The sequence below is a fragment of the Rattus rattus genome, chromosome 14 (genome assembly GCF_011064425.1).
Source record: "Rattus rattus isolate New Zealand chromosome 14, Rrattus_CSIRO_v1, whole genome shotgun sequence".
In the NCBI taxonomy this organism is placed as follows: domain Eukaryota; kingdom Metazoa; phylum Chordata; class Mammalia; order Rodentia; family Muridae; genus Rattus; species Rattus rattus.
In genome coordinates, this window is record NC_046167.1 from 73,806,838 (window position 1) to 73,830,238 (window position 23,401).

A 23,401-nucleotide genomic window follows, 5' to 3' on the forward strand; every position below is an offset into this window, starting at 1 on the left:
GTGGGCATGATGGTGACTGGGCTCCCAGTCGGCATTCAGAGTTAGAGGCAGGAAGAACATCCTCTACCCCATAGGGAACTCAAGGGTTCCAAGAGCCCCTGTTTCAGAAACAAACAAACAAAACAACTGGGTGTAGTAGCAGTGAAGGGCCAGGACCAGGACCGGATCCTTCTGAAGGCAGAGGCAAGCAGATCTTTGTGCATTTGAGGGTAGCCTGGTGTACCTCTCAAGCTCCAGGATAGCCAGGGCTATGCAGAGGGACCCTGTCTCGAAAACAAACAAGCAAGAAACCCAGAGATGAAACCGTTTTAGAACTGAAGCTACAGCCCAGTGAGCTGAAGGGGAGCTAAACCTTAGCATGGAAGGAAAGAAAAACAAGAAAAAACAACAACAAAATCCGTAAGCGGTGCATGGATCCCACAGCCCCACATCCTGTTTTAATTTTCAAGGGACGGAGGAGCCTGCTGTCTACAGAGTCCTGGGCTTTACCTATTCCCTAGCCCATCGTGCTTCTTGGCACTTTTCTGGCCGATGTCATCATCTCTAAATGGCCACATTCAGTTGTTCTATTATAGTTCTCCCCTTGTCTGTACTTGTGGGAGAGGATGGCCATTGCTCTCTCCTCAGAGACCCTGCCTCCTTGCAGCCACTTAGTTGCCCCTGAAAACCACACCCGGTTGTGGTGGGTGGCTGGCACGCGGGTGCCTCCTTGGAGGTCCTCCCACCAGGCTTTGTATCTGCCACCCCCCAGCATTTGAATTGATCACCCTTCAAATCACTGACATGTCGGTCTCTCCCACCCCCGGAGCTCACACACACACACACACACACACACACACACACACACACACACACACACACACACACACACGCTGAGAGGCTGGTCCCCACGGCTTTTGTGTCCCCAGAATGAAAAAGATGAGAACAGATTCAGAAACTAGCGCCTCGCTGTGTGCCTCTGTCTAAAGTGCTCCCCCTTCTGAGTTTCCCTTTGAGAGCCTGTTGGGAGCATAGCATGGGCCTAGATGGCAAGTTAGAACACTGGAACCCCCTCCCTTCCTCCTGGCAGCCCTGTCCTCCCCAACCTACCAGCTCTGTGTTCCCCCACACCTTCATAGGTTCCAACACTGAGGGACATATGTGGGCTGCAGGGCTGTTTCAGTATCAGTTGACAGAGCCTTCCCCGGCCTCATCCTGACCCTTAAGATCCTACCTAGTACACCTTCAAAATTGCCCCCTCATCAGTTGGAAAGCTCAGCACTTCCTGGGCATGTGCCTTGGCACTGGGCCACGTGCATTAGCTCTGCTTCTTGCAATGCGTGCATCCTCACAGAACTGTGCCCTGTCATGGGTGTGACTTTAGGTTTGGGGTGGGGGTTGTTTGGAGGCCCCTCTCAGCAGAGATTACCGGTGTGCCTGGCTTCGGTTTGACGACTTGTCTTGGTGGGCTTTCTGTTGCTGTGCTGAAACACCATAAGCAAAAACAACTCGGGGAGGAAAGGGTTTATTTCCGCTCATGGCTCACTGTTTAAGAGTCCATTCTGGAGGGAAAACAGGGCAGGAACCTGGAGGCCGGAACTGAGTGAGGCCATGGAGGGACGCTGCTTACTGGCTGCTCGGACTTGCTCAGCCTGGTTTCTTATTCAACCCAGGATCATCTACCAAGGGGCGGCGCGACCGCCTTCAGTGGGTTGGGTCCTCCCACATCAATTTTTAATCAAGTAAATACTCCATACATTTTTGCCTACAGGTAATCTGAGCTGTATCTTTAGGGCCCCTTTTGTTTCCAGACAAGGTCACCTTAAGTTGCCCAAAGCGGCCCCGAAACTCACTCTGTAGCCCAGGCAAGCTTTGAACTTGTGATTCGCCTGCTTTGAACTTGTGATTCGCCTGCTTCAGCCTCTCTTGTATCGAGGATTAGAAGGTCTGGGATATCAGGTGTGGTTAGTTTGATGATTTTTTTCCCCCAAAGTATCTAAGAATTGTTTAAAGTTGCAAAACGCACAAGTGGGTGCCCTGGATGTGTTAGTGGCTGAAACAACTCACCTAGACACACAGCTGAGTGGCCAAGTCCATGCTACCTCGGCATAGCCTGCCTCTCCTGCTCCTCTCCCTGCCACTTCAGCATAACCTCCCCTCTCTCTCTCTCTCTCTCTCTCTCTCTCTCTCTCTCTCTCTCTCTCTCTCTCTCTCTCTCTCTCTCTCTCTCTCTCTCTCTCACACACACACACACACTATGCATGCATACACACACACACACACACCCCACCTGCATGCATACACACACACACACACATACACACACACACCCCCACACTCACATACATGCCCCCAAACACACACACACTAATTCACAAATCAACACACACTCACACACATACCCTAACACATACACACACACTACACACACATAAGCACATACATGTCCCTCCCTGCACACACACATACACACTCACCCCACACACACACACACACACCACACCCCACACACACACACACACACACACATACACACACACACACACACACACACATACCACACTCACATACACACACTCACACTCACATACACATACTCACACACATACACACATACATATACACACTCACATACACACACATACTCACACACACATACATACACACACACTCACACACATATGCATACACACCCCACATACAGTACACACATACACACACACATACATACACACACACCCCACACACAGTACACATTCACACACACACACACACATACACACACACATGCACGCATGCACGCATACGCACACACACCAGCACAGGAATTTCTTTGATTGTGGACTCAGCGACTTGAATGTTGGTCAGCATTTCTAGAAGCTCGGCTGAGAGGTCTGGGAATGGAGTCCAGGAGCAGAGGGCCCTGCTGCAGAGGGCTGAAATGCAGTGGAATTTGTGTTCGGTTCTCCCCAGCATTCCTGTTTGGATCTTCTGATTCTTCCTGTACCCTGTAACCCAGGCCTTGTGGACCAGATCTGTGACATCGCAAATGGACCTGCGACCCAAGTCAGTGCCATGGAGGACCTTTAAGCCATAAGAGGTTGTGCTCCCTGATTGGAGCCCCATGAGGAAGTAGAGCCAAGGGAAAGAGAAAGACACCTACTGCCTCTAGCCAGCACACCGTGACTGAAGCCACCAAGTGCGTCTGGAAAACTATCCACCATTTTTCCCTTGAAGGAGGTCTCCCAAGGTCTCCTCTGGTTCTGATCCAATAGTCCCACTCTGATGGCCCTGGAATCTAGCTTAAGCCTCTTTCCTCGAATTGGAAAAGAGCCCCTTCCAAACTTCTCAAGGACGGCTCTGGGTCCCAGCTACGTGCTGCTCCCTGGGCAGGCAGTTGCAGGTCCTTAGCCTGCCACCTCCCCTCCTTTCCTGCAGCAAGGCTTGGAGAGGCGGATGTGCCTTCTGTGTGTACCCAGGCCATGTGGGGCCTGAGCCCCAGAAGAGGCGGCACTGAAGCATCAGTTCTGGAGAACTGGTCCCCCGCCCTCCACCTCTCCCTGCAAGGAAGTTCAGGCTCCTCAAAGCAGGAACAGCCCCTCCCTCACCTGCTGCCCACGCAGACCCCTACTATGGACTCTGCCGTGTTGACTGGGGGCACTGCAATCTCTCCAAGGGTGCTAATGGCCTCCCCTGCCTGGCATAAAGACATTCATTTCCAAGTGTAGGTTCCAGCCATAGAGCCCCACACTCCAGCTTGGGAACAGGGTGATCTTAGCAGTCCTAGGGAGTTGGGGGGGATTAGGCTGTGGGAGGGTGGGGAGGTACTGCTCCGTGGCAAGTGCCTGCTCCTTTAGGCCACAGAGTAGCAGTTCCTGGGCATTCCAGCTGGGTGGCTGTGGACATGTCACCTTTGCCTCTCTGAGTCTAGGTCCCCGGTTCCTGTTTCTTATTTTTTTTTTTTAAAGCAGGTCTTAATGTGCAGCTCTGGCTTGCCTGACGCTTGTAGCAGTCTGCCACAGAACTCCCACTTTCCTCCTGCCTCAGCCTCCCAGAGTGTTGGGATTAGAGAGGCATACGCCACCCTGCCTGGCTTGAACCATCACTCTTAACAGGTGGCAGAATAGCTAAGCTCTGAGCACTTGCTTTCTACCCCCTGGGATCCAGACGCATGTGATTATTTCTCTCCTCTGACACAGCCCTCAGTGTTTTTCCTTACCCCTATCTTGGACTCTCTAGCTTTCTTAAACCACGCTCCAGCAGCCCCCTCCCTGCTCCCTCCCCCATATCTGTACTTAGCTGTGGTCCCCCCCCCGCGCCCCCCCTCCCCCCCCCCCGCGCATGCCTCTTAAGTGCTGTCTGCACTCTCTTCACACATACACCTGTTCCTCTTTAATCCTGGCAGTGGCCCAGCTCTTTGCTAAACTGATCTGGCAAATGTCACCTTGTTTTGAAATACCATGGGGACTCCTTGGCCTTATCTGCCTGGCTGGGAGTGTTGGCAACTTCTGGAAATGCTCTTGGCCTGTGTGGAGAGCCCTGCAAGAGCACCCTGCAGGCTGTCAAGCCTTCCCTGGCGGCTCCCTCTGCTTTCTCTGCCCAACTCCATGTTACTGTTTCGGATCCCCTGTCAGTTTTCTGTGCTGAGTCCCTAGGTGTCCTCACACTGGATTTGGCCTGCATTTATTATTTTTAAAGTGGGATTTTAAAAAAAAATGCAGCTGCCAATACTTAAAAAAAAAAAAAAAAAACCCAGCTGTCACACGAAACACATGAACCTGTACACACAGTTGCTAATCTGGCAAGTCTGGCTGCACTGCCTGAAGGACGTGGCAGCCCTTAGTTCAGGACAAGGGGCGGCTACCCCCAGAAGGGTGCCTGGCAGCAATTACCACCCACCCCTGTGTTCTTGCTCTTTGGTATCCATGGAAACTGAGGATGGACTGAGAGGGCTCCACAGTTCAACAGAAGCAGGAGAGAGTGAGTACATCTCCCTGTGAACTGAAAGACATTGCGTTTAATATGCCCAGCATGTCTATGTTGAAAGACAGCCACATCCTACCTGCTTTTACGCTGGGTGCTACCTGCTGGGGCCTGTGCCTCAGCTCTCCTCAGGCGTTAATTACAAGCATTTATATTGAGTGTCCTGCCCCCGCCCCAAGTTCACTCCTGAATTGAAGCTGCCATGAATCTAGACTTGAATCTTGAGCTGCTTCCTGACACTGTCTCCTAAACGGCGTCGTCGTAACCCTTCACTCACTCACTAAACGGATATTCACTCTCAATAAAGCAGATGTTCTAGGCTCTGCAGGACACAGACTGGCCCTCTGAGACCTTTACTCACAAAAGGAATCAGCCTGGAGGTCCTTAAGACAGGATCTCCAGGAACACACTAGGTTGTTCTGACCTGCGTCCTCTCTTCGGTCCCTCCGCTGTTCAGGCTTGAAGCGGTTGGCAGAGCCTCTAGGGTGGTAGAGGGTACCAGGGGGAAGCAGAGACCTCCTGGGGAAATGATGTGCCTCTCCTAAACCTACCAACCCATCAAATTCAGCAGGAGAGATGGCTCAGTGGTTAAGAGCATTTGCTGTTCTTCCAAAGGACCGGCTTTGACTCCCAGCACCCAGAGGGTGTTTACAGCCATTCTGTAACTTCAGTTCCAGAGGATCCAACAATCTCTTCCGGCCTCTACAGGTGCCAGGCATAAAAGTAGTGTGTGCACATCTATGTAGGCAAAACACCCATATATACTGACAGGAGCAGGCTTCCTGGAGGGGCACTGGCTTACAGACGTAACTCAGTAGCAGTCAGTCTTAGGGCAATGCACCTGGCTTCCTGCCTGGCCCAGAGGCTGTTTGATCTCAGCCACTCTTCAGGCAATACACCCAGCTTCGTGCCTGGCTCAGACAGTATGACCTTGGCTACACGTCTTGACCTTTCTGAGCTTACTCACCTAGAAAATGAATAAGCAAGGCTGGAGATAAGAGTACAGTTGACAGAGTCCTTGCCCAGAATGTACAAAGCCCTGGGTTCAAGACCCATCACTACATAAAACCAATTGTTACCCAGCACGCAAGAGGTAGAGACAGGAATTTGAAGTTCAAGATCTTCCTTGAGGCCAGACTGGGATACATAAAACTTTGTTTCAACAAAACAAAACAAAACAAAAAAATGCCCCAAACAACCAAATGAGAAAAAACAAAAAACAAACAAACAAAACCCAACCAAACAAGGTAATCAAGAAGGGTGTGTGAGCTCACTCTGCAATCTCAGCACTGGTGAGGCTAAAACAGGAAAACACCCTTAAATTTGAAACTAACCAGGTGACTGAGTTCCAGGCCAGCCTGGAATACAGAATAACAACCTTTTCCTTTCTTTTTCTTTTTAAGATTTTATTTATTTAATTTATTCATTTTATATAATGAGTACACTGTCACTGTCTTCAGACACACCAGAAGAGTGCATCAGATCTTGTTACAGATGGTTGTGAGCCACCATGTGGTTGCTGGGAATTGAACTCAGGACCTCTGGAAGAGCAGTCAGTGCTCTTAACTGCTGAGCCATCTCTCCAGCCCTAACAACCTTTTTCAAACAAATGAACAAGACCAGGCATGGTGTGGTGCAGGCCTTTAATCTCAGTACTCCAAAGGGAGAGGCAGGAGGATCTCTGAGGCAGGAGGATCTCTGTGAGTTCAAGGCCAGCCTAGTCTACAGACTGAGCTCTGGGACAGCCAGGACTATAAAGAGAAACCCTGTCTCAAAAAAAAAAACAACAGGGGCTGGAGAGATGGCTCAGTGGTTAAGTGCACTGACTGCTCTTCCAGAGGTCCTGAGTTCAGTTCCCACATGGTGGCTCACAACCGATGGAATCCGACGCCCTCTTCTGGTGTGTCTGAAGACAGCTACAGCGTACTCACATGGCAGGAGAGAAGGCTCAGCAGTCAAGGGCCCTTGCTGCTCTTGCATCACTCCATGGTGGCTCACAAACTATAACTCCTGTTCCAGAGACTCCATCTCCTACCCTCCATGGGCACCAGGTATGCATGTGCTGTCCATGCGTACATGCATACCAGCAAAACACGAAACACTCATCCATAAAAATACCTCTTAAAACACAGACTCGCCAGCACCTGGTGAGGTGGGTGGGAACAGCGTGAGTAAGCGGTCTCCGGTACAGAAGATGCCTAGCAACACTGTCAGGGATCCTGGGACTCAGCCCTGGGTCCTTTCTCCAACACTGCCTTTCCCTGGCACCTCTCTGTCTGCACTGTCCCCCGGACGTTCCAGATCCCCATCTAGGCTTGAGCCCAGCACTCCGGGTGCCCTCCTCCCGTGTGACCCTCCTTCCACTCCAGTCCTCTAGGCGGCGGGTGGTGGAAGGCAGGTGTCTCACCTGGCAGCCATGTCCTCCCTCCACCCACAACTCCTCCCAGTGGCTTCCTTCACATCCCTGGGCAGTAAGCCCCAGGCATGGCGTCCACAGTATACTCTTCCCAGTGATCATGAGGATGAAAAAGCTCGGCCCCAAGGATGACATTTTAAACCCGCATCCTCCTCCTGCCTCAAGTCCCACTATCCCTGATGCGAACGGGGAGGCGCACAGCACACAGCTAGATACAGGTTTATTGTGACACCAGAGTGAACTGGGGCTAGGCGGCTAGCACCAGTGAGTGACGGTGGTGGTGGAGGAAGTGTGGGAAAGGGGATGTGAGGAGGGAGCCCGAGGATCTGGCCAGGAGCCAGGGCTAGGGCAATGGCTGCCAGCCCCACCCAGAAAGGCTGAGGGAGAGCGCTCTCGTTATCACCCTTCTGGCAGAGTAGGGTGGCAGTAGTGTGAGGAGGTGCTCATACGTGGGAGAAGGCATGGCTCTTGCACAGGGGCTTGTCCTTCTTGGAGTAGAAGGTCTTTCCTTCCAAGTTGATTTGACATATCTGAGGACAAAGACGGTCCAGTCGCACGAGGCTGGGGAGGGTGGAGGAGAGCCCTTCCCCAAGCTCTCTGATATCCCACAGGCAGGGGTACAGGTGTGGGGTGGTAAGGAACAGGGGACACAGAGTGGGAGGGGGAGAGGAGGGAGGTGCTTACTGCGCAAACAAAACACGTATCATGCCAGCTGAAACCCAGGGCTTCCAGGAAACGGTCCCCGGCATCGATCTTGAAGTCACAGCCGCGACACTTTGTGCCAAACATCTTCTCGTAGTCTGGTAACGGGGACAGAGAAAAGGGTCTGCACCCACAGGCGCCCCCACCGCCCCGCCCAGCCCCCCCCCAGTCCTTTTGCCTTCTCTAGGCCCCGCCTCACCTCGCTCGCAGTAGGGAGCCCCCTCCTCCATGTAGAAAGCCCTGTTGCGGATAGGGGTTTTGCAGGCTGCACAGGTGAAGCAGGGAACATGCCAGGTCATCTTCAGCGCATGCATGATCTCCTGGAAGAGGCCACAGTCGGGTTCAGCCTGTCCCATCCCTGAGAACAGGGGAAGGCTGACACCTCCCCCCAACTGCTGTAAAACATTCCATCTCCATATGCACAGATCCCAGAGCTGCATGGGCAACCACAAGTTCCTTAGCATCAGGTCTCCAAGACTTCCCTTCTCAGACCTACTCCTCCCACAGCCAACAGTCAAGACCTCTCCATCTGCTCAGACCAAAACCCACCACTTTTCTTTCTTTTGTTTTTTGTTTTTGAGGTAGTCTCTTCTAGCTCTGGCTGGCTTTGAACCCCTGATGCTGATGCTCCTCACTCCACTGCTGAGCTTTTCCGGTTTGTGCCACCATGACTCAACACTCCCTCTCTCCCTCATATCCTTTAATCAATCAGTAAGTACTGAAGGGTCCGACTTCAAGACGCATCTGGCCGGGTGACAGCTTAAAGGCCTACAGGGTAGAGTTCAAACTTGGCCCACGTAACTTATGAAGGTTGTGTCTTTAAAAGGCCTGTGCAGGACCCAGCAGTCTGCCCTGTTCTCCCCCACCCCCACCCCCCATCGCTCACATGTTCTCACCCGTGTGCTCTCTGCTCACCCAGACAGCTCCTCTCAACCTTAAGGCTCCCCACCTGTGGCTTAAGTTTCTGTATAACTGTCACTTTCTCCACAGGGCCCACTCTGACACCAGTGACTACTTTAAGCCACGTCTCCCTCCCCTCCCCTCCCCTCCCCACCTCCAATCCTTCCTAGATGTAGGAGACATGAAGCGTTCACTGCTCTACGAATGGATTTATTCCAACAGTGCCTAGCCCGCTGTGGGTCCTCGATGGACCTGGCTCTACTGGAAGAAGCAGAGGCTCAGGAAATGACCTCTCCCCAGGGAAAAACTGGCCATTCCTGGAACTCATAAAGGTCACCAGGGCCGGAGGCTGTATGGGGCATCTGGCAACAGCCTTATCCTCTTGTAAAGCCTAACTACCTATCTTAGGACTCCAGTACTCCAATCCTGGGCCGTTTCCAAAATAGCCCAGGTTTGCAGTCAGGGACCCAGGTGGGGTATTCGATGGGCCCAAGTGGAGCCTGCCTCACTTGGGGATTACAGGTTCACTCCAAATGACTAGAATACTTAGGTTGGAACCTTTTGCTTTTCCTGGTGCTGGTGACACCTCATAGATGCTAGGTAAGCCCTGAACCATCCAGCTACACCTAGCTTGGATTTGTAAAACATGCTACTGACTCAGAAAGACAAGCGTGGCCATGCCAAACATAATATTGGGGGGCATCCTAGCTCTGGGATGAACCTGGATGTAGTTCCCCTCCCCCACAACCCCAAGAGCAGCTCCTTGAAGCTCATCCGACCAGCCTTCAGCTCCTAACTCCTCTGTCTTAACCTTCCTCAAGTGCTACCTGGGACACGGACCACTCTTCTGTGTGTATCCTTCTCTGAGGGAATTCCCTCGTGTGTGTGTTTGCCTTCCTATTAAGGCCACTTCCATGCACCTGTTCAAGTGTTTACTGACCACCACCTACGATGGGCACAGTGCTTAAATCAAACAGACCTGCTCTTGGCTCACAGCGTCCACACCCAGAGAAACAAGATGGGATGAGGATACGGTGGGTAAGTGAACTGTGGGGAGGCCTCATGGGAAGGGGGGGTATTGAGGTGTGGGGTGCGGTGGTAGTGCACTGAGAGGCAGAGGTAAATCTCTGAGTTCGAGGTCAGCCTGGTCTATAGAGTGAGTTCCAGGAGAGCCAGGGCTACACCGAGAAACCCTGTCTCAACAAAAGTGAGGGAGTGAATGAATACAATAAAGGGGGGGAATGAATGAATGAATGAATACAGTAGAAGGGTATTCCTGGGACTGGAGGGATGGATGTATTCTTTTGAAGCAGATCAGAGTTCAATATCTAGCACCCATTTCTGGCAACCTGTAACTCCAGCTCCAGGGTGTCTGACACACTCGTCTGGCTTCCGTAGATGCTCACATTCATTCAAGTATACACACACAATTAAAAAAGAAAGAGGTTAAAGAGTTTCTTGAGAAAGTGACAGCTGAGTCTCAGCTGAGAAGGAGTGGTGGTAAGAGATGCTAGGCGAATGCAAAGGTGCTGTGGTAGAGGGCCCAGAGCTTACTGACAAAATGGAGCCAGAAGCAGGGAGTATTTTCAAGGGACTTTTGGGCAGAAAGGCCCCTTACTAGAAACACCTGGAAGAGTGGTGAGGGCAGACTTTTATCCCTGGGAAGTGAGTTTTTTCCTTTCAGGTACCTGATGAAATCCATCTTTGCTAGGTATGTGGCTACCCAACATAAAGGCTATACGTCCCCGCCTCCCTTGCAGCTAGGTGTGGGTAACAAGCGGGTTCTGATCAGCAAGATGGAAGCAGAAGAGCTAAGTGACATCACCCTTTAAAGATGGGTGCCACTTGTCTCCTCTTCCTCTTTATGACTTAGGGCTAGCTGGAATGCAGACATCTTGGGCAAGGCTCAAGAGCCACCCTAGACTACAAACACACATTGAGAATGTCTGGACAACAAAACGAAGAAAGCTATCTGCTATCCAGTCCCAGGCTGCCCACCTCTGCATGAAGCTGCTAAAAGAGTTCTCTTCCCTTCTCACTAAACCAGGAGTCACAAATTTATAGTCTTACCACAGACAGACACAAACAGACACACAGACAGACACTCTCTCTCTCTCTCTCTCTCTCTCTCTCTCTCTCTCTCTCTCTCTCCCTCCCTCCCTCCCTCCCTCCCTTTCTGGGCCTTAGAGCCCATTGTGTACAATAGAAACCACCCAGGTTGTCAAACTTAATCTGTTTTGTGTCCCCGTCTTTCCAAGCCTGTAGGTCACAGGTTAGACCTTAGACCTGTCTGCCAGTTTGAACTCCTGCTACGTACACAGATACAGCCTCAAGCCCAGCTGTGCAGAGAAAACCTGGTGTTATGCTCTGTGTTTAGCCTCTGAGAGAACATATTTGCATCCATGTTTTACTTTGGATTTCCTCCTTTGCCATCCACGAGTACTGTCAGGCTATCTCAGGTTATCTTCCAGAGTCTCAGCTTTGCATGCTGGAAGCAGTAGACACTGGACTGCTACTGTGGCATTTTAGACAGCCTTCTGCTCCCACTGGCAGCTGCAACCTCGACTTCTGAGCTAAAGTACAAGTGGCCCTCAGAACCCTCAGGCCCGGCATCTGTGGCTTTGATCAACCATGAATCAGCAATGCTTGGGAAGAACTTGTGTCTGTATTGAACAGAGGTTGACTTCCTGTTCTGGTCATTATCCATGAATGACCCAGGGCAATGGCTAACTATATGTGACTGGGGATTCTAAATGATCTAGAGACGGCTGAGGCACGGAGGATATGCAGAGGTTACATGCGACTATAATACCATGACAGTGGAGACATGGCCAGTAGGAATATAAGGAACTTGGGCGCCAGTATCTGTGGGGTCCTGGAACCAGTTCCCCCATGGCCAGCTAGGGTGACAAGCACACTGGGCTTCTCTGCTTCCCATGAGCCTGTGGTGGGTGAACTGCAGTTCTAGACAATAATGTAGTTTCTATCTTTTGGGTTCAAATGCAAAACCTTACAACGTAAGGACTGGGCTGGACCTCAGTCTACATTACCCATCTAAGGATGCTGTTTGCCCCTTCCCTCTCCTGCTGGGCCACCCTGGAGTTCCATTCTAACTCAGGAACCCTTCTGTCTGAAATAAGAAAGCCCGTTTCTACTGGCCATGTCTCCACTGTCATGGCAGCCAAATGCAGACCCAGTGGGTGCAACCCTCTCTTGACCACTTCCCTTCTGAGGGTACTGCCGTCCTGCTTTTATTTGAGGTCACCATTCGTCCCTGCTCACTGGTTCAGTTGGAGCTCAAAGCCACCTGTCAATGTTTGACAGGATGGAGAGTCACCTTCCTGACAGCTACCGGGGAGGGCATACCCCAGCCTCGTCCAATCAGACACATTGGAACTTTCAGGGATGATTACGTGACTCAAGCCAAGCCGATGAGCATCAGTGCTGGGACGGCTGGGTGTCGAGTGGGACTGAGGTGTTTTCTCTCCTATGGAGCTAACCGGGGGAAATGGAACCTCACAGGCAGAGTGGCACTGCTCCTGCCGGTTTCCAGAGAAAAGCATGCTGTGACTGAAGGAAGCCAAGCCGACAAAAGGTAAACTCAGGAGATCACGGAGCCAAGGCTCAGAGGCATCTGGAGTCAGCACCTCCAGTCCCTGAAGCTGGCTCCCTTCCTGGGCTTAAGCTTTTTTTGAATAAGAGTTTGGTCTTTTAGGCTGGGAAGATGGCAGCTCAGTTGTTAAGAGGACCTGAGCTTCATTTCTAGCACTCGCGCGGTAAGTCACAGCCATCTGTGATTCCAGGGGACAGTGTCCTGTGACCTCTGAGAGTACCAGTCGTGTGAATGTGGTGCACATACACATGTGCAGGCCAAACAGTTGATACAGGTAAAGTAAATAAAAATATAAACAAGTAGCTGATCTTTTAAGATATCCTGGCTGGTGGGGCGGGAATGGCGTACACCTTTAATCCCAGGACTTAGAAGGCAGAGGCAGGAGGATCTCTGTGAGTTCAAGGCCAGCCTGGTCTACAGAGCGAGTTTCAGGACAGCCAGGGCTACACAGAGAAACCCCATCTAGAAGAACTGGAGAAAAAAAAAAAAAAGTATCCTGCCTGATATAAAGTGAAGCCATTGTTAGAATGTTTTCGCTTTTTTTAGGCAGTCTCACTATGTAGCCTAGGCTGGCCTGTCGGTCATGCTCCTCTTGCCTCTGCTTTCCGAGTGCTGGGATTAGAAGTCAATGTCACTGTGCCTGATGAGGCTGCACAGAAACAGAACTAGGGCCTTGTGCGTGTGACACAGGTGCTCTACCACTGAGCTACACTCTCTGCTGTTAGGCTGTTTAGGAGTCTGGAGATTCCTGCTGAGAACTGCACATCTAACAGCTGCTCAACAGTGCTCAACACTGCTAACGTTTCACTTTCTCCCTTGCCCTCTGCCCCTCTGCCCACCTGCATCTCCTGCCCACCTGCATCTCCTGCCCACCTGTTCATCTCTCTCTTCCACCCTCCTGCCCACCTGCATCTCCTGCCCACCTACATCTCCTGCCCACCTGCATCTCCTGCCCACCTGCCCTCCTACCCAACTGGCCCACCCACCCTCCTGCCCTCCTGCCCCTCTGCCCATCTGCCAGCCCTACTCACTCCAGTGATCTTCTTCTTGCATTTGGCACAGCTGGGTGCATAGCGCACATCATAGCAGGAGGGGCAAAAGATAGCTCCCTTCTCCTCGAAGAAGCCACCCTCTTCCAGGACCTTCCCACACTGGCTGCACACAAATTCCTCAGGATGGTACGCGTGGCCCAGTGCTACCAGGTATCGGCCGCTGCAGGGAGAGGGAATGCACGCAAGTGAGGTAGGGGCTCCAGGAGGAAGATAGGAGCGGTGTTTCCTGCCTTCAGAAGACCCTTGTTCTCACAGGAGCTGCTTGTTCATGTAAGCAAGATGGGGCAAAGGTATACTCGCTCTTGATGACAGAGGCACCTTGGTTTGGGTGGAAGGTGATGGCTTGAGTCTACCAAGACACCCCTGGGGGACTACTGCCCAGTGTGAAGATGAAGAAATGATGAGACCCTGGTGAACGCCCAGTCCTGACTGCCTGTTCCGTTTGGCCTGAGCAGGCATCTGCAGGCCCGAGATTAAACAGGGGTGTCAGAAGGAGGGGATGTTTTACAAATCCTCTCTGCCTGAGAGCTGAGGGCAGAACAAGCAGGCCAAGGACAGGCTCTGGAATCTGACTCTGAGGGGGCTGTGTGACTTGGCTGGGTTCCAGTAAGCAGTGTACAGAGGGAGGCACGTGTGGCCTATCAGTTCTGAGAGCAGAGGCTCGGCAGAGAGCAAGCCCGAGGAGGAAGCAGCAGAGAGGGAGGCCCTTCTTTATTCAGAGAGCGGCGAAGCGACAGACACAGCTTCAGGGTGCTGCTAGCGCCTTTATGCTTCCCCTGCTACAGCCGGGTGTGAGCATGGTGGGAAGTGCAGGATTAAGAACCTGAGGATTGGGGGCTGCAGAGATGGTTCAGCAGCTGAGAGCACTGGCTGCTCTTCTGCAGGACTCAGGTTTGATTCCCAGCACCCACACGAAGGCTCACAGCCATCTAAACTCCATCTGATTCCAGGGGAATCCAACACCCTTGCTCAGTGTCTGTGGGTACCAGGCATGCAAGTGGTGCACAGACACACATCCAAATGAAACACCCACATACAAAAATACGAAAATTTAAAAAGATCTGAGGATCCAGGCTAGATCCCTCCCTGCTTCAACCAAATCCTTAACTCTCTTAGAGCAGCAGCAAAGGTAGGCTAGGTACAAGAGACAGGACAGGGTCAGGTTACAGGGCAGGAAAGATCAGCATTAGAAAGGAACTCTCACCGGATGATCTTGTGGCACTGGTGGCATACAGGCGTCTTGCCATTGTTGCTGCCTCCTCCTGTGCCCCCTCCAGCTGCAGCCTGAACTATGGAGGTGCGGTTCTGCAGAGGCGTAGGTGTGGCTGGCTGGCTGTGTCGGGTCAGTACCGTGCTGGTTTTGTCTGGGGCATAGCGCTCAGCAAATGCAGGATCTACGGCCCAGGGTGGGCGGCTGGTGGGGCTGGGGGTGGTGGGGCCTGACAGCCAAAGAAAGTAGATCCAGAGGGGTACTCAGGAAGCCCAAAGGGCAGAGGGTAGAACCCAGGGTAGCCTTAAAAGCCCACCACCCCTATGTCCATGGAGGCTACCCACCCTTCTTCAGCCCCAAGCCCAGTGTCTTACCAGGCCAGGATTCCTGGGGTATGGTTGAGGCTGGGGCTGGGGCTTCTGTCCTGGGCACCTGGCTGTAAGATCTGCCATTCAAGGCCCTGCCTGGCTGAGGCTTTGGGCATGGTCCCACCCCCTAAGTTCAGCTGTGCTGCCCCCTTGGGTGATGCTTAAATGCATCAAGAACTGCTGGGATGTATTCTAGGTCCCTCTGGGCTAGAGGTAGGAAGGGGTGCTCCCCCCTATGAAGGGTACAGCTATCTGGGCTGCTGTGTAGAGTGTGGAAGCAGAGTGTGCTCCTTCTCCTAGGGCAAGCCTTGGGTCTCCTTATCCAGGAGAACCATGGGTAAGGCAGAGCCACCCTACATCTTGGTTAGGTACTCCCTCCCACCAAGAAGCAGGCTGCAGGACCCATACCAAGTCTAAACCATTTAGCATCCCAAACCCAAAACATAACCAGACCCAAAAGATGGGAGACAGAGGCAAAGGAAGCAGGACTGAGAACGTTTATTCCCACGCTCAAGGCAGCGCAGACCTGGCAGACAGCAGTACCACAGGGCCAAGAAGGAAGGCAGTGTCAGACGAAGCCAGGCCCTGTGCCAGACGGGCTGCCGGGACCAGGCCAGCAGGAGGTTCAGGCCAGGGCTGTGAAAGCGGTAGGTGAGAGCTGGAGGCACCCGTGGGGTGCCCTGGGAGGGAGTAAGAGAGAAGAAAGCAGAGGGCAGCAGGCTGAGCAGGGCCAGGCTAGGACTGCACGTTGAGCACGTGGGCAGAGCGCTGGTGGTGCCAGTCCCGGAGACGTGTATAGCGTGGGCTCTGTAGCTCCAGGACATACTTTTCCCTGAGGGGCAGAGAGAGAGAGAGAGAGGAGGAGGAAGTGAAAGGAAGGAGAGACGGAAGGGAGGAAGGAGGGAAGGAAATGAGGAAGGGACAGAAGAGAGCTCTGGCAGGGGATGGCCAGGAGTAGACAAGGACTGGTGGCCGGAAAGGAAGAATCGGGAGGTTAGGGAGAGTGCCCAAGCTTTTACCTTGACTTCTTCATGAATTCCTCATCCGGGTCTTGCACTGAGAGGACAGAGGCAGGCATTGACCAAGAGAAATGAGGGCTACCCCAGCCTTGAGTCCTGGCAAGGTCAGGCCCAGGCTAAGACCAGGAGAGTCCGCCCAGACCCAGGCCAGCACTTACTGAACTCTGTGCCCGTGAGGTGAGCAAGGATGCGGAAGGAACGGGACTGGCCTGTCCCTGGCCGCGGGCGCCAGTCTTCAGTATTCTCCATCAGCCGCTGCTTGCTGGCATCAGGGACCAGCTGTCTGAGCAGCTGTCTATGGAAGGGTAGAGCTCAGAACCCCTGGTTCTGTGGGCACCAGGGGCTGCCCCTCCCAGGATGTGATGTGCATGGGTTACGGTGACAGCTGAGAGGCGGGGGTGGGGGTGGGGGAAGAGGGGGGGTAAGGCAAAGGGCTTGGCTGGGTGGGTGGGTAAATCAGAGTGGGCAGGAGGACAGGCAGGGCAGGGAGGGGCCACCACCCAGAGTGCCAAAAGGGAGAAAAGTGACAGGAAGAGGGGGCTCACTGACTTGTCAGGGGTCTGCACCTGCGAAGGAAATAGACAGATAGACAAATAAAGGGACAGACACAGGAGAAGAAAGACGGGTGGGGGAAATCAGAGCAGTGGACAGGGAGGCAAGGTAGCAATGAGTGTGTGAGACTTGGCAGGTCCAACACCACACCCCAACCCCAGGCTGCCCAGGAGGGCAGAGCCTGTGGAAGAGCATCAGCCTTGGGCAGGGCTCTCTTCCTGAAGCCCCACCCAGCTGCCAGGGATTGCTGCCACACGGTTAAGGGGCTGGGGTCCGGCACAGACTGAGCAGTAGCGGGCAGCTTGTGTGCGCTTGCGAAAGGACTAGACCTGTGCACAAGAGGCAGGAGTGAGTGGGCAGGGGCTGACATACCCATTCTGCGACAGGGCGCTGTCAGTAGGTGGGGGTGCCCCGAAGGGCCGGGCCGTCTTGTTGAGGGAGGCGCTTGGTGCAAAAGTGTACCTCGGGGGGTCGGCGGGAGGGGTCAGGGCCTGGGCAGAGACAGAGCCGGGCAGGGTGGGTGGGAGTGGGGGCCGAGGTGGGAGCGGAGTTGTCACCACCACCAAGAACAGTGACAGGTCCGGCCCCACTCTTACACATCTGGCCAGAGGCTAAGATGAAGGGGTGACTGGAATTCAAGGGGCCCATTTGAAGTGATGAATTCAACCCACTCTGGGTCAGGGGGACCGAGGGCGGGTAGGCGCACACAGCACAGGCTTATGGGAAGAAGCAGGCAGACAGACAGGCAGGCACGTGAGGAGCCCGGACCGTGCGGCAGCTCCTAGCTCCACTCTCCCGTTCCCTAGACCCTGCCTGTTCTGGCATCTGCCCTCTGCTCTTAGCCAAGGCTGGGCCACGGAGGGCAGGCCAGCCCAATCCAAGCCCCTCCCTTTCTCAGCCAGGGTATCTCTGGTATAACCTACCTTCTGTGGTTTGCTCTGAGCAGGCTGGGCTCTGGAGAAGGAGAGAAAAGTGGTCATGGCCTGTAAGTGAGACCAGAGGCTGTGCTCACCCCTTGGGCCTATCAGCACCTGTACCTGCTAAGACCCAGGCTGAGGCGCTCCCCACAGGCACGGATCTTGTTCTGGGCTTCAATGTGTGTGAGGCTTCCGGCGTTCTCACCGTCGATACTCAGTACCCAGTCTCCCACGGCCACACCGGCCTGTGCGGCCTTGCCTCCAGGAGTGAGCTGTGGAAAGGAATGGTCAGAGGCCCATGGGTGCACACCCAAGCTGCACAAGCTCCCTCACGGTCCAGACACTGTTGATAAACAGCCACCTTCAGGCTAGAGCCCATACCTGCAGGCTAGGACCACAGCCTTCGACAGCTGTGTTTTCTGAGGTCTCTCTAGAGGCTGTTTGACCCACCAGATTGCCCTCCCCAGACAGCCACCTACCTGTGTTGCTGAAACTGGGCTACGAAGGCCTAACAGGGTTGATTGGGGTCACCTATATCCTGTGAAGTGTCCCATCTCCTATCTGAGAACTGCTACCGCTCCCCACCCCCACATCAAGGCCAACCCCTGATCCCCACCCCACCCCCTTTCGCTCGCACGGCTCCACATTCCTTTATTTTTGTCTTAATTTTTTACTTTTGGTGACCAAGGCTCACTGCTTACCAGCAATCAGCCAGTTCTGGTGGCCATCATTCCACCAGGCCTACTGTGTTCCCCTATTTGCCACACAAACCAGAAATTCCCAACTCAAAGCCAAAAGGATTGGGGCATGGTGGTTCTCCACAGGTCTGAAACCGCAGGGCCACTGGACCATCTGGTACCACGCAGAGCATTTACACTTAACAGGTAGTAGGAGAAGCAGGGCGTAGGACACCCAAGGGCCCAGGAGGCTCCTCGGGTGAGCTAATCAATGTGTACTGAAGCAGACAGAGAGAAGACGAGAGGCTCTAGAGGTGCCAGGGACAGAGGGACCTCCCGCAGAGACTGCCAACTCTAGGACAGAAGGGGGAGCTGGACTCGACAGCTTTATTTTGTGCCTGAAGGGGAGGTTAGCAGAGGAGAGAGCTGGTGAGTCAGAGCCCTCTTTACCTGCTAGCACACGGTAAGAATAGCAACTCACAGAACACCTAGGACTGACGTAACATCTTCCAACACGCTCGCAGGGGAGTCTGGGGATACACCCTGCTCATGCTCAGAAAAAAAAAACAAAACAAAAAACCAGACCTGCCAAACACCTGAACCCAGTCACCCAGCCAGCAAGAGGTGCAGCCAGGATTTGGTCCTGACTGGATGGCTCACAACAATAGGGCACAAGAGAGGGGTCAAGCGCACCCAATCACGACGCTGGGATAGCTAGCTGTGGTGGCATACACCCAGCACTGCGGAGGCAGAAGCAGAGGCAGGTGGATTTCTGTGAGTTGGAAGCCAGCCTGGTCTGCATAGTGAATTCCAGAACAGCCAAGACTACATAGAGAGACCCTGCCTCAAAAACTAATAAAACTAGTTAATTAAATCAAATTCGGGGGAAGAAAAAAAAAGACTCTGGGGTGCCAAGCAAGGTATACTTGTAATGCCAACACTGGCAGGCTAGGCAGAAGGACTGACAGCTCAAGGGTAGACAGTGTCTGAAAAGACACCCCCTCATTCCATGGCTAAGTTTGGGGTCTGCATGCACCCTCTCACCTTTATTTCATTGCGACCAGCCCCTTATAATGGGGACAGGGAAGTGACACTCTAAAGGGGAAATGACTTAGTCACAGGCATGGTGAGTCAACAGATGGAAACCTGGTTTAGCCACTCCTTCCTACACAGGGCTGCTTCCTGAGAGGTGTGGGGCAAGACCAAGGTGGGGGTCCTGTGAGGAGGAGCGACAGGCTCCCTGTAAAGGAACTATCTCTTTTATGGGGTGCACAGGGCAGAAGCATGTGAGGGGTAAGCCGTCCGTCAGAGTTGGAGAGAGGAGCACCATGGGGAGGACCATTGGGGAAGAGAGGTTAGTGAGATTAAGGAGGGGAAAGCCAGGGGGCTGGACAGTGTTATGGGTGTGGGTGAGTCAGCCTGGGAGCTCCACTGAGCAGCCCAACCCCCCAATCCCAGACATTACCTCATCTTCCAGGCCTGGGCCCTCAGCCAGCCCTAGCCCCTCCTCCTCCCTCCACTCTGGGGTCAGGGGAGGGATAGCGGGCTAGTCCCGAAGACCACCCCACCCGTCAGGGCCCAACTCACTCCAGGGCAGGGCTCAGCGGGCGGCCCCACCCACATGTTAAGGCCTCTGACAAAGGAGCCCGGGGCCAGCAGGGGCCAGAGTACCCCCCAACCGGCAACATCTGCAAGGCCTCCATGACCAGTGAAGAAACTGAGACCTACAGCACACTGGCCAGCACTTTCCCAGAGGGGAAATGTAGGCTGTATGTGTGGGGGAAGGGTCCACAGCCCTTAGTCATCCTGCTGGTTGGAGCAGATTCCAAGGCAATTCCAGAGAAGGATCCTGGGAAGAACACAGCCAGCATGCATGCCTGCCCGCCCTGACCACCATGTCTGGCTCCCAGAGAGAAACAGCCTTGATACCCCTCTCAGGCTGAGTAGTGCCTGGAAATTCTCAGGCCCATTTGGGCTGGGCTTGCCCTGGGCAACAGCTGCCTGCCAACAGCCTACACTGTGGCTGGGTGGGCCTCTCTAGGCCAGCGGATGTCAGGGCAGGAAGTCCCTGCCCCCCTTTCATTCCCCCAGGCCAGTTGGAGATACCAAGCTAGAAGGCTGGCTTCACCCACTCTGGGCACAAAGTTTGCTCTGAGTCCTACTGACACCAATGACGGAGGGCCAGGTGAGGGGCCTAGACCTAGGCCAATCCTTTTGGGCTTTCTTGACTAGCCAATACTGGCCATCCCAGCTGGGGCTGCATTCTTGGGCTTATAAGGCAATCCCCCTGCCACAGGGAGGAGTCAGCTCCCAGCTCCACCCTCCCCACCAGGGTGGACTGAGGAATGGGACCGAGAATCCTATAGGCCCGCCTTGCTACACCTCTGCTCAGGGTCAAAGGTCACGACAGCCCGCTACACCAGCTGACTGAGATTCAGCCCTCACACAGGGTGGCGGCAAGAGTTCCCTGTCCTTACACGTACAGAGAGTACAAGCCGTCCGTTTTGTGCCTCAGTTCAAACCCTTGCTCTGCTGTGGACCTGCTGAACGTGCTCCTCCACACCTCCAAATTCTATCACTTGGTGAACCCTGACAACTGCTACCCCTTGAATAGCAGTGAAATTAAAGTTACATCCAGCTGGGGACCTGGCTCCACTCGCTGCTCTTCCAACTAAGACACTTCTCGGAGTCATCAGTCTCCAATACTGAAGGGATCTCCCCCTTGGCACTCATAGATGGCCAGCCACAGGTGGAATAGCATCAAATACCATGCCAAAGTGGGGAAACTGGGAGCACCCTGTTGGGAGTCTCTGTAGTGTCTGTTTGGATCTGGGCACTCCTGTCCTTTTGGTCCTAGCTTGCTCCTGTGGTTTCCCACCATGATCTGCTCGAAACCTGAGCACCCAAGAACCCTTAGGGAGTCCGTTCCCCCATCCAAGGCTCACCCGAGAGATGGAGAGGGGCACGTTGAAGTCCTTGCCCCCTTGCAGACGGAAGCCCCAAGGGGCAGGTCCCTCCAGCACTACCTTGAAGGAATCCATGGTACCTGCTCCTGTGAGGAAAGAAGAGAAAAGTGTCTGCACTGCAAATTGGCAGGCAGGTCCAGATCTGGGCACTAGTGTTGGCCAGGTACCAAGAAGGCACGGGCGGACGCTAAGCACACACAGGCACTGGGAGGCAGGTATCTCGTCTGGCTTGGCTGGGCTCCTGGCAGGCCGACCTCTAGCAGACAACAGGCAAGTTGGTTCCCCACCCTGCCCGCTGCCACTGGGAGGGTGGGAAGAGTCCTCATCAAGCTCAATTTCTTTTCTCTTCCAGGGGTTGGCTGTAGGGTTAATTGGCACTGCTTTGCCCAAGCTAACCTGGAATCTCAGGAGGGCGGCGGGGTGAGTCAGGGGCCAGCTCCCCCTCCTTTCCCGGGTCCCGGCAGGCAGGCCGCCGCTGGAGCCTGCTCGGACTATATAAGGCGTGTAAACTGACACTGTGGAGAGCCCGAGGAGGGAGCACATTAGGGGCTTGGGATATGAGGGGGAGGGGTGGGGAAGGAGGACGCTGGAGCAGGTCCTAGCCATTTTGGGACAGGTCGGGGCTGCTGGTGGCCAGGGCGGGACCCCTGGGCTCTGCAAGGGGAAAAGAAAAAATGGGGTACTGGCCCTGTGGAGAGCGACGGGGGCCATGTCCCTTACGCATGGCTAGAGAGGGGATCCTTTCTGGAAACCAGAGAAAGTAGTGCCACCCACGCACGATGTTCCCTTGCCAACGTGACTCTGTTTCCCTTCGTCTCCCGCCCCAGCCCCGCGCGCTTGGCTGCGTCCCCACCGCACACAGTGGCGCAGGCGCCAATCAGCCCCACTTCGCCGCAGGAAGGCGGGGGCGGAGGCTGCGGCCGGAGCCAGCCGAGTGAATCTGGCACACTCCACGACCGCCCACACCCTCCCCAGCGCTTCAGCAGTCCATGGGACCCCGTAGGATGCAGCCCAGGAACCCCCTCGCGGACGCCGGTACCTGAATGCCCGGCTGGGCCGCTGCCTGGCGGCCTCCAGGAGCCGCGCTGGGATCCGCCGCTGCGCTCTGACCCCGCCTCCGCGGACGCCGCGCATTTTGAGCCCGCGGAAGGGGGCGGAGTCCTAGGCCACGCCCTCCCCAGGCCAAGCGAGTGGACATACCGGGGTCGGTGGGAGGCCCCACCCAGTCCAGAAGCCCTGAGTCTCCAGGAGGGGGAAGGCGATGTCGGGCACCTACCCTCGCCAGCCCGGTCCCTGCCCAGCCTGTGCCCTACTCCAGGCTCTAGTCCGAGCCCCTTGCGCCTCCCACTGGCGGAGTGGAGGAAAAGCATCCCTTCGAAACACCCAAGTTAATTAGTCTTCTCTCACCTTACTCTTCCTTGTAGGGGAAAATGGCATCATTAACACTTCTGTTAGGGATACTGTTAGAGGTCGATGTGGTCAGCACCATCAGATTTCAGATTTCGGATTCTCCAGGAACTGGAGAAGCGAGACAGGGTAGTTTCAAGTTACGTTTCCTGGCGTTCGGAATGTAGCTCAGTGGTAGAGCTCGTTGGAGGCTCTAAGTTCAGTCCTCAACCCCAAACCCAACTAAAGGCTTGCAGGGGCTTCAGTGAATATATATATATACATACATACATACATACATACATACATACATACATACATACATACATACAGAGCCAACGGGGTGGGCTTAGCTCCACTTGTTGCCTGAGAGTGTAAGTTCATCCAGACAGCAGTCCACAGCCCTGAGACTTCACCCAAGCTCCCAGAACCACTGTTGGAATGGTTTCCTATTTACACCCAGTCCAGAGTACACACTGTAGCTATCTTCAGACACACCAGAAGCAGAAGAGAGCATCAGATCCCATTACAGATGGTTGTGAGCCACCATGTGGTTGCTGGGAATTGAACTCAGAACCTCTGGAAGAGCAGTCAGTGCTCTTAACTGCAGAGCGATCCCTCCAGCCCTCAGAGGCCCTCCTTTATCGTCAGCTTTAGCCAA

The 23,401-nt window shown here is 54.0% G+C and overlaps 1 protein-coding gene across 5 annotated transcripts; it reads right to left on the reverse strand.

Annotated features, from left to right (window-relative positions):
- Positions 1–7,581: 7,581 nt before the first annotated feature.
- On the reverse strand, positions 7,582–22,496 carry Pdlim7 (PDZ and LIM domain 7). 5 transcript variants are annotated; one of them, XM_032884903.1, is made up of 13 exons: positions 22,075–22,174; positions 21,334–21,440; positions 17,832–17,983; positions 17,718–17,748; positions 17,167–17,285; positions 16,401–16,537; positions 16,243–16,279; positions 15,230–15,291; positions 14,850–15,084; positions 13,625–13,805; positions 8,280–8,400; positions 8,063–8,178; positions 7,582–7,908 (listed from the first exon to the last, which is right to left on the reverse strand). In XM_032884903.1, exons 1-13 carry the CDS (start codon positions 22,076–22,078, stop codon positions 7,822–7,824), a joined length of 1,389 nt encoding a protein of 462 aa, XP_032740794.1. In that variant the 5' UTR covers positions 22,079–22,174; the 3' UTR covers positions 7,582–7,821. The 5 variants fall into 5 exon arrangements, with proteins under 5 accessions (XP_032740794.1, XP_032740793.1, XP_032740791.1 ...); XM_032884902.1 differs by lacking the exons at positions 7,582–7,908; positions 8,063–8,178; positions 8,280–8,400; ... (3 more) ...; positions 17,167–17,285; positions 22,075–22,174 and adding exons at positions 15,703–16,055; positions 16,792–16,808; positions 22,394–22,496; XM_032884900.1 differs by lacking the exons at positions 7,582–7,908; positions 8,063–8,178; positions 8,280–8,400; ... (2 more) ...; positions 15,230–15,291; positions 22,075–22,174 and adding exons at positions 15,703–16,055; positions 22,394–22,496.
- Positions 22,497–23,401: the final 905 nt, after the last annotated feature.